This window comes from Eimeria necatrix, genomic scaffold, assembly GCF_000499385.1.
Source record: "Eimeria necatrix Houghton genomic scaffold, Enh_scaff1315, whole genome shotgun sequence".
NCBI lineage: Eukaryota > Apicomplexa > Conoidasida > Eucoccidiorida > Eimeriidae > Eimeria > Eimeria necatrix.
In genome coordinates this window covers 1-8,940 of record NW_013652068.1, presented here as the reverse complement: position 1 = coordinate 8,940, position 8,940 = coordinate 1, and the positions used below count along the sequence as shown (strand labels likewise).

At 58.3% G+C, this 8,940-nt stretch overlaps 3 protein-coding genes across 3 annotated transcripts; 2 read left to right on the top strand and 1 right to left on the bottom strand.

The window, feature by feature from the left end:
* Positions 1 to 484: 484 nt before the first annotated feature.
* ENH_00010580 (hypothetical protein) lies at positions 485 to 2,747 on the top strand (the record flags this gene model as incomplete). The annotated part of the gene is made up of 4 exons (XM_013578822.1): positions 485 to 524; positions 744 to 1,047; positions 1,271 to 2,110; positions 2,324 to 2,747. 4 exons carry the CDS (start codon positions 485 to 487, stop codon positions 2,745 to 2,747), a joined length of 1,608 nt encoding a protein of 535 aa, XP_013434276.1.
* A 1,487-nt stretch (positions 2,748 to 4,234) lies between these two features.
* ENH_00010570 (hypothetical protein) lies at positions 4,235 to 6,851 on the top strand (the record flags this gene model as incomplete). Its single annotated transcript, XM_013578821.1, has 6 exons — positions 4,235 to 4,783; positions 4,989 to 5,263; positions 5,538 to 5,601; positions 6,193 to 6,319; positions 6,532 to 6,647; positions 6,705 to 6,851. The coding sequence occupies 6 exons, from the start codon at positions 4,235 to 4,237 to the stop codon at positions 6,849 to 6,851; spliced, it is 1,278 nt and encodes a 425-aa protein (XP_013434275.1).
* A 1,529-nt stretch (positions 6,852 to 8,380) lies between these two features.
* On the bottom strand, positions 8,381 to 8,715 carry ENH_00010560 (hypothetical protein; the record flags this gene model as incomplete). The annotated part of the gene is made up of 1 exon (XM_013578820.1): positions 8,381 to 8,715. A coding segment is annotated over one exon (335 nt), but the record flags the coding sequence as incomplete, so codon positions are not given.
* Positions 8,716 to 8,940: the final 225 nt, after the last annotated feature.

Genomic DNA, 8,940 nt, shown 5'->3' with positions numbered 1-8,940 from the left:
CAGACTCAGAAGCAGTGCTCACGGCGAAGGTGTCGAGGGTTTAGGGTTTAGGGTTTAGGGTTTAGGGTTTAGGGTTTAGGGTTTAGGATTTAGTTTAGGTGTTCGACTTTTGAACTACAATGGTTGCTTTGCCTGGGGCTCAAGCTGCTGGAAACATGCTGTTGTTGCTCTTGCTGCTGCTGCTGCTGCTGCTGCTGCTGCTGCTGTGCTGCAGCTGCTGCAGCAATCTCGCCTGACGAGCAACTTCTCGGTGTTTACGCTGCGTGTCAGTGAGGAGTTGAGGAGTTTCTTGCTTCGAGTAAACCCTAAACTCAAAGCCCTAAACCCTAAACCCTAAACCCTTTAAAGGCGGCAAAACCCTGAACCCTTCGAGGCCTACCTTTGAGTTCAGGGTTTTGGGGCTGTGGTTTAAAGTTTAGGGTTTAGGGTTTAGGGTTTAGGGTTTAGTGTTGCTGTTCAGGATGAGCGAGAAGAGTTGTTTTCGATGAACTTGTCGAATATATCTGCCCTGTTCCTGCACGCCGGTGAGCAAACAGGGTTTAGGGTTTAGGGTTTAGGGCTTAGGGTTTAGGGTTTAGGGTTTACGTGGAGAAGCCCTTGTATCTACAGTCCGTGGGTAGGATCGGCGGGGCGCTTGCTGGGGCGCTGACCTTGTGGCGAAGAGGGGCTAGGGCCTATCTAGGGTTTAGGGTTCCGGCTTTAGGGTTTAGGGTTTAGGGTTTAGGGTTTAGGGTTTGCTGCAGAAAACGCCTACTTTTATGCTTTGGCGCTTTTTATCTTCGTCGCTGGATGGAGGCCGGACTTGAGCGGAGCTCGTCGGCTTGCGCAGCTGCTGACGCGGCTGGTGGTGCAGCCGGGGGGTGTTGCTGCTGCTGCTGCTGCTGCTGCTGCTGCGCCGCAGCAGCAGCAGCAGCAGGCCGCCGCTGCTGCGGATGACGCTGCTGCTTCCCCCTCTGCTGCAGCAGCAACTGACGCCCCCACCCACGTTGAGAGGCAGCGCGAGGTTTCTGCTGCTCAGCTTTACTTGCTGCTCACGAACTTGGATGAGTGAGCCTGGCCCTGCAGCAGCAGCAGCAAGAGCAGCAGCAACAGCAGCAGCAGCAGCAGCAAGAGCAGCAGCACTTCACACAGCTGCAGCCGCAGCTGGCGCGGGAATGCACCCCGCATCGGCACCCCCGCCTGCCGTGCCCTTAGTCACCGAAGCGTACAGGGTTTAGGGTTTAGGGTTTAGGGTTTAGGGTTTAGGGTTTAGGGTTTGGGTGTTTCTCAGGTTTCCTCGTCTGGCAGCTTTGTTTCGAAGCATAACGCGTTCGCTGTTCATCGGGGTGGACATACACCTGGCGCCCGCAGATGCATGCGACCTTTGCGACATAGTTGAGCAGCTGCTGCAGCAGTTTGAGGGGCTGCAGCAGCTGCTGTACGAGCGGCCTGCGCCCCCCAAGAAAGCAGCAGCAGCAGCAGCAGCAGCAGCAGCAGCAGCAGCAAGTGCTGCTGCGGACGCAGCGCTCACGGCCGCAGGCGCGGAGCCCTTCGCGGGCCCCGCTGCTGCTGCAGCGGCGCCGCAGCAGCACCCGCTGCAGCTGCAGCAGCTACACATGCAAGGCTTTGCTGCTGCTGCGCCTATGCAGGATGTGCAGCAGCTGCAGCAGCAGCAGCAGCAACGACAAAATCCTTACCTGCAGGGGCTGCAGCACGTGCCACCAGCGCTGCAGCAGCAGCAGCGCAACAAGAGGCGAAGAAGTCTCGAGGAAACCGTAGTTTCCGTCGACAGCAGCAGCAGCAGCGACAGCAGCAGCCTCAGCAGCAGCAGCTTGAGCAGCAGCAGCCTCAGCTGCAGCACCACGGGGTTCACCACCATGCGCATGCAGCAGCAGCAAGCAGAGCAACACCGGCAGCAACTGCAGCAGCAACATCAGCAGCAGCAGCAGGCGCTGCAGCAGATCATCAGCCCTCCGCAGCAGCAGCTCCACTGCCCACCGCAGCAGCAGCAGCAGCAGCAGCAGCAGCAGCAGCCAGAAGAGGGGCCCCTTGAAGAAGATGTTTTAGAAATGCCTTCTGCGAGTCAGTACGGAGTGTCCCGGCCGTGGCATTTGGAGTACCGCAGGACTCGGTAAACCCTAAACCCTAAACCCTAAACCCTAAACCCTAAACCCTAAGCTCTCTGGCCTCGCGCGCCTCAAGCCATCATTACGAGCTGCAGAGCGCAAAGAAGCTGCAGCCTCGCTTTGCCCCAACCCGCAAACCCTCTCCGCCGGCCAGCCAAGCCCAAACCCTAAACCCTAAACCCTAAACCCTAAACCCTCGCTGCTGCTGCGCGCTGCAGGGGGGCCCCCGTGGAGCCGCCGCTGGCAGCGCTGCGGGAAACGGCGCTGCTGGATTCGCTGCTGGATGACTTCGTAAACCCTCGTTTGCAGCTGCAGCAGAAGCACCAGACAACCCACCGGCTGAGCAGCAGCAGCAGCAGCAGCAGCAGCAGCAGCAGCAGCAGCAGACCCCCCGGCAGCGGAGAGCCACAGTTCCTTAAGTACACAAACCTCCTCGTGGCCCTTTGCGTGCGCAGCGCCTACGAGTTAACCCGCAGGTGGTGGGAGGGCCGCAAGCAGCAGCGGCAGCAGCAGCAGCAGCAGCAGCAGCAGCAGCAGCTCGTGCTGCAGCACGACCAGGAGCAGCAAGCTGAACACGAGCCCTGGCAATTCGACGGAGACCCCGAAGAAATGCAAAGAAGCTCCGACGAGGCAAGCGACTAGGGTTTAGGGTTTAGGGTTTAGGGTTTGCGGCTCAGGGTCTAGGGTTTAGGGTTTAGGGTTTACAGCGGGGGCGAAGTGCTGCGTCGGGGGGCAGCATCTACGCGGGGTTGCGAAAGCAGGCTGCGGGGCCTGCAAGCTTCAAGCCACTTGCAAAGGGTTTAGGGTTTAGGGTTTAGGGTTTAGGGTTTAGGGTTTAGGGTTTAGGGTTTGTGTATTTCAGTGGTCGAGCAACCAGTCCTCCCTTTCAGACATTTCCGAAGCAGAGCAGCAGCGCCTCCAAATGGAAGATTTGTTTGAAGAGCCGGAGCATCATTTGCCAGGCAAGTGCAGTAGCTGCTGCTGCTGCTGCTGCTGCTGCTGCTGCTGCTGCTGCGGCAGCAGCGGCAGCAGCTGAAGCAACAGACGCGGCGACATGAGATGACGCAGTAGCAGGGTCACCTGCTGCTGCTGCTGCTGCTGCTGCTGCTTTTCGTCTTGTCGCGCTGGTATGAATCAAGCGCTTTGAGGCAGCATGTGCTGCTGCTGCTGCTGCTGCTGCTGCTGCTGCTGCTGCTTGTGCCAGAGTCTCACGGCTGCTGCTGCCGGTTGTGCTGCTGCCGCTGCTGCTGCTTCAGGCGCTTCATTCAGAACGCAGCAGCAGTTCTTTAAGCAGCAGCAAGTTGAAGACAAGGCCCCACATGCATTGCTTTTGCAGCAGCAGCCGCAGCAGCTGTTTTTGCAGCAGCAGCAGCAACAGCAGCCGCTACACCCGCTGCAACAGCAGCAGCAGGATGCCGCTGCGCAGCAGCTCTACAATCCGCAGCAGCTAATTTACGTCCAGCAGCAGCAGCAGCAACAGCAGCAGCATATGATGCTGCAAGAGTTACATCCGCTGCAGCATCTGCAGCAGCAGCAGCAGCCCGCACCCGGCTTTAGCCCCTCGCTCGATGTGCTGCAGCAGCATATGCATCATCAGCAGCAACAGCAGCTGCAGCAACAGCAGCTGCAGCAACAGCAGCTGCAGCAGCAGCAGTTGCAGCAGCACCTGTTGCAGCAGCACATGCAGCAGCAGCACCTACAGCAGCAACAGCTGCAGCAGCCGCCGCCACTGCAGCCGCAACATCTCCAGCAGCAGCCACTGCTGCATCAGCAGCAGCTGCAGCAGCCGTTGCAGCAGCCGTTGCAGCAGCATTTGCAGCAGCAGTACTTTGTACCGCTGCAGCACGAGCCGGAGGCCGACCCCTTGCAGCTGGAGCAGCGGCAGCAGCAGCAGCAGCAGCTGTTCCTGCAGCAGCAGCAGCAGCAGCAGCAGCAGCAGCAGCAGCAACACACGCACCAAGACCCCCGCTCGCTCATTCCCGAGAGCGTAAATGATGAAGAGGGTTGGGAGAAGAGGAGCGACTACGACACTTGTAAGCTGCAGCAGCTGCTGCTGCCGCTGCTGCTGCTGCTGCTATTGCTGCTGCTGCTGTTGCTCCTGCTGCTGCTGCAGCTGCTCGGGTAGCTCGATGTGCTGTGCTGCTGCAGCATCCATCACGGAGAGCAGCAGCAGCAGCAGCAGCAGCCTCACCTCCAGCAGCCTGGTCACTTCTGTGGCACCTTCAGCAGTGGAGACTCGGGGCTGGCAGCAGCAGCCGCCGCAGCAGCAGCCGTGGCACCACCCGCTGCCGCCAGCCCCCCAGCAGCAGCAGCAGCAGCAGCAGCAGCAGCAGCAGCAGCAGCCGCTGTACCTCGGAGGTGGCAAAGCCTTCAGCGCGTACGCAGCAGCGCCTGCAGAGTCGAGTCCCTTTCCCGCAGCGTCGTTTTCAGCCCCGGCAGCAGCAGCAGCAGCAGCAGCAGCAGCAACAGCAGCAGCAGGCCCAGCAGCAGCAGCAGCAGCAGCAGAGACGAGCAGCCTGCTGGGCAGCGAAGTCTTCGTGAGCGCCCGAGGCAGCAGCAGACTTGGCCGCGGAGTTCATCTGCCGCAGCGGCAGCAACAAAGAATAAGTCGGAGGTTTCAGTTATACGCTAAATCAGTGGATAGCTACAAGGCCATTGCCAGAAAGGAACTCCTGGAGGTCCTAAACCCTAAACCCTAAGCCCTAAACCCTAAACCCTAGCAGCAACGCACAGCCAACGCTGCTCGCGGCAGGAGCGGATTCCTCGGGGAGTTCAGCGGTGCTTCTGCAGCGCCTCCCCGATCCAGGGCTAGGGCTTAGGGTTTAGGGTTTAGGGTTTAGGGTTTAGGGTTTAGGGTTTAGGGTTTAGGGTTTGTGGCTTCAGATATACCGCATTTGCCGCCGCGAGGACTGGCCGCTGTGCGCGAAGTGGCAGGCGCTGCTGGGGTGTATGGGGACCAATGTTGCTGCTTCTGCAGTGCTGTCGTTTGTGCGGCAGCAGCTGCTGAGCAGCAGCAGCAGCAGCAGCAGCGCAGCAGCAGCAGCAGCAGACGCAGCAGCAGACCCCCTGCTGCTCGTCACAGACGGGCTTCTCGTGCTGCTCAAGCTCATGGTCGATTTACACCGCAACAAAAGGCCCCCAGTTGTTGACCTTCTGGGGTACGCATGCAGCAGCAGCAACAGCAACAGCAGCAGCAGCAGCAGCAGCAACAGCAGCAGCAGCAGCAGCAGCTGCTGCTGCAAAAGTAGCAAAAAGAACAACTGCTGCTGCCCCAGCCAGCACGGCAGCAGCAGTTGCGCCGCCTGAGCTGATAGCCTCAATAGCTGCGCATGCTCTCTCTGAGGCTTTGGGTTTTAGGGTTTAGGGTTTGGGGTTTAGGGTTTAGGGTTTGGGGTTTAGGGTTTAGGGTTTCAGGGCTTGTCGTTTGCTCAGGCGGCTGTTCGTTTGTGGAGGCAACCGAGGAGAAGCTCCTGCTCTTGCTGAGAAGCGCATGGAGGTACATTCAAGGGTTTAGGGCTTAGGGTTTAGGGTTTAGGGTTTAGGGTTTTCGCATTCTTTGCAGTTTGCTGGCTTCCGGCCTTTGCTGCTGTTGTTTCACAGCGGCACACTTGCTGCTGCCGAGGGACGCTGCATTTTCTGCTGCTGCTTCTCATACTGCTGCTGCTGCGATTGCTGCTGCTGCCGTTGCTGCTGCTGCTGCCGTTGCTGCTGCTGCTGCTGTTGCTACTGCTGCAGCGGCGGGTTTGCATTGTTCGCTTCTGGCTTTATGTCTGCAAATATGAGGGAGAGTTTGTGGCAGTCATTTCGGTTTTCAAACGCGTCGTAAACCCTAAACCCTAAACCCTAAACCCTAGCAGCACTTAGCGGCAGAACAGAGCAGCAACCCTTAGCCTCGAAGCACCCACGTTTCAAAACCCTAAACCCTAAACCCTTTGTCTTAAGCCGCTGGAGAGCAGAGGCTGCAGACGTGGGTTCAGATACTGAGGAGTTAATTTGCGTCAGTTTATCGCTCAGATCCGGGCCACAAGGCTTAGGGTTTAGGGTTTAGGGTTTAGGGTTTAGGGTTTAGGGTTTGTGGGCGTTGCAGTACGCACACACGGACAGAAGCATCTGCCGCTTCTTTCTCTCCGAATTGCTGCGGCTCTGCGGGCCCCCATTTGCTTCTTATTTTTGTTTGTCTTTGTTGCGGCTGATAGCCCAAGTTATATCGACGGGTCAGGCCCCAAACCCTAAACCCTAAACCCTAAACCCTAAACCCTAACCTAAACCCTAAGCTGTAAACCCTGGCCGTCGGCGCAGCAGCTGCGCGTCTCTCTGCGCCCTGCGAGGCGCCCGCGGGGGCTGCTGGGCGTGTTCCCATTGAGGGGGTAGGGTCTAGGGTTTGCGGGCTAGGGTTTAGGGTTTAGGGTTTAGGGTTTGCGTTCAGAAAAAAGCGCCTTCAGGGGCAGCGAAGCTGAGGGGAGAAAGCTGCGGACTGCTGCTCTCTCCTTTGTAGAACAAACCCTCAGGTTTTGCGACGCGCCTAGCCCTGTGCCTGCTGACGTGAGTCGCAAACCCTAGCGAGGGTTTAGGGTTTAGGGTTTAGGGTTTAGGGTTTAGGGTTTGGGGTGCAGCGTCTGGGGCTGCGCATGCGGCTTTTGCTGCAGGTCGCCGAGCTGGCTCAGGCAGTTCGCCTGCGGCTCCTGGCGCTGCCGCAAGAAGAAGCTTGACGGCCAATGTGTCGAGGGTTTAGGGTTTAGGGTTTAGGGTTTAGGGTTTAGGGTTTGGGGTTCAGGGTGTGGGGCTCGGAGTTTTCCGCTAGAAGACACAGACAGCTCGCGGACCCTTGCCCGTGACACGCTTTCTTGTCTTTGGTGTTTTTGCTGTTGTCTGTCCTAAAACATTAGGGTTTAGGGTTTAGGGTTTAGGGTTTAGGGTTTGGCAGCAGAGGATCTACGGCATAGGGTCACCTCACACAGGGTGAGAAGCTACATAGAGTAACACTGGAGAGAGAGAAAGAGCGGGTTCCGAAAACGCTGCAACAGCAGCAACAGCAGCAACAGCAGCAACAGCAGCAGCAACAGTAGCAGCAGCAGCAGCAACAGCAGCAACAGCAGCAGCAACAGCAGCAGTAGCAGCGACGGCAACTGCTGGGGAGGGTTTTCCCGTTTGCTGCAGGGGGCCTCTCTGCTGCGTATTTGAGAGGGTTTTCTAGATGCCAGGTTTGCACGTTTGCAGTTGCTAAGGACGTAGGATTTGGCGAGGGTTTAGGGTTTAGGGTTTAGGGTTTAGGGTTTAGGGTTTGCGGGCTCTGTCGTGGCAGGGGCAGGGGTTGCTGGTGCTGCACGGGGAGGGTCTAAATGGCGGATTTTTCGCCTCCTGGCAGCGCAAAAACATGCAAGTTTGGATTAAAATATAATTTAATTATTAATAAACCATTTAAATGAAAATATAATTGGAAAAAAGACAAAAAAAGGAGGGGGGGTGTGAGGGTCACTGCAGCGTGCGGCGAGCTGCTGCGCGCGTCGGCGCAACGCCGATCTGGAGCTGCCGCCGCCCCATTTCGGCCAACTTGGACTCAGTTGAAATAAAAGGAAATAAAATGGAAATTAGGAATTAAAATTTGAAGAAAAAAGAGGAAAGTTTGGGGGAAAAGAGGAATAGGCGGCTGCGGCGGCGCGGGGGTGAAGTGTGTGCCCGTGGGCTCCGCGGCGACCGCCGGACGGCGGAGCGGCGAGCGAGGCTTTCTAGAAGGAGTTTTTCTGTTCTTTTTCTCTTAATAAATTCAAAAAGGTTTATTAATTCCTCTTGCGTTTTTATTTCATTGTCTTTGCCCGCGCGCGCGGCGAAAGGGCGTCCTCAGTAGGCACGGAGCCGACAAAGCCTCGGCGCTCAGGCGCCCGCTGCAGCAGCAGAAAGCAAACCCTCTTTCCTTCTTTTTTCTTTCTTTTTATTTTGCTTTTTCGTTTTTACTTCTTAAAAGACAAAAACTCGAGGCCCTTTTCCCTCTGAGGGCCCCCAATCCCTCTTTCCGGCGAGGGTCACTGAGATCTGCAGCAGCGCGAGCCACCAGGTGTACGTACACCTCAGCGCCCGGGCCCCCACCTGCAGCAGCAAGCTGCAGCAGCAGCAAAGGGGGCCCCCTGAGGCGTTGGCGCCTGTGCTCAGGCCAAAGACAGGGAAAGGGGCCCCTGGAGGCCCCTCCCAGCCCGAGCTGCTGCTGCTGCTGCTGCTGCTGCTGCTGCTGCTGCAGCCGCGGTCCCGCTGCTGCTGCTGCTGCTGCTGCTGCTTGCGACTTAAGCTGCCCGCGCGCGCCTCTGTCTTCGTAGCTGCCGCTGCCGCTGCTGCTGCTGCTGCCGCCGCTGCTGCTGCTGGGTTCCGGCGCGATGAGTTTGCTGCAGCAGGCGCCGCAGGGGCTGCTGCTGCAGCAGCAGGAGGCCCTGGACGAAGTGGACCAGGGCTGCAGCATCCGCTCCATCTGCTGCAGCAGGGGGGCCCCCCCCGTTTGCTTCCCTGCTGCTGCTCGCCGCTACTCTCTCGTCTCCGCAGTGAAGAAGGAAAAGATTGGGGCCTCCTGGCGCATCCACGACTTCCTCGGGGTTTGGTCCCTCGCCAAACGCAGATGTAAACCCTAAACCCTAAACCCTAAACCCTAAACCCTAAACCCTAAACCCTAAACCCTAAGGGCTCAGCCGTAGTAGCCGCTGACAGGCAGTCCTTGCCGCCGCAGCAGCCCCCCACTTGAGTTGCTCCGCGCTGCTGCTGCCTCCCCGCACCTGCTGCTGCAGCAGCAGCAGCAGCAGCAGCAGCAGCAGCAGCAGCAGCAGCCTGCTGCGCGCGTCCAGCAGCTGCCGCG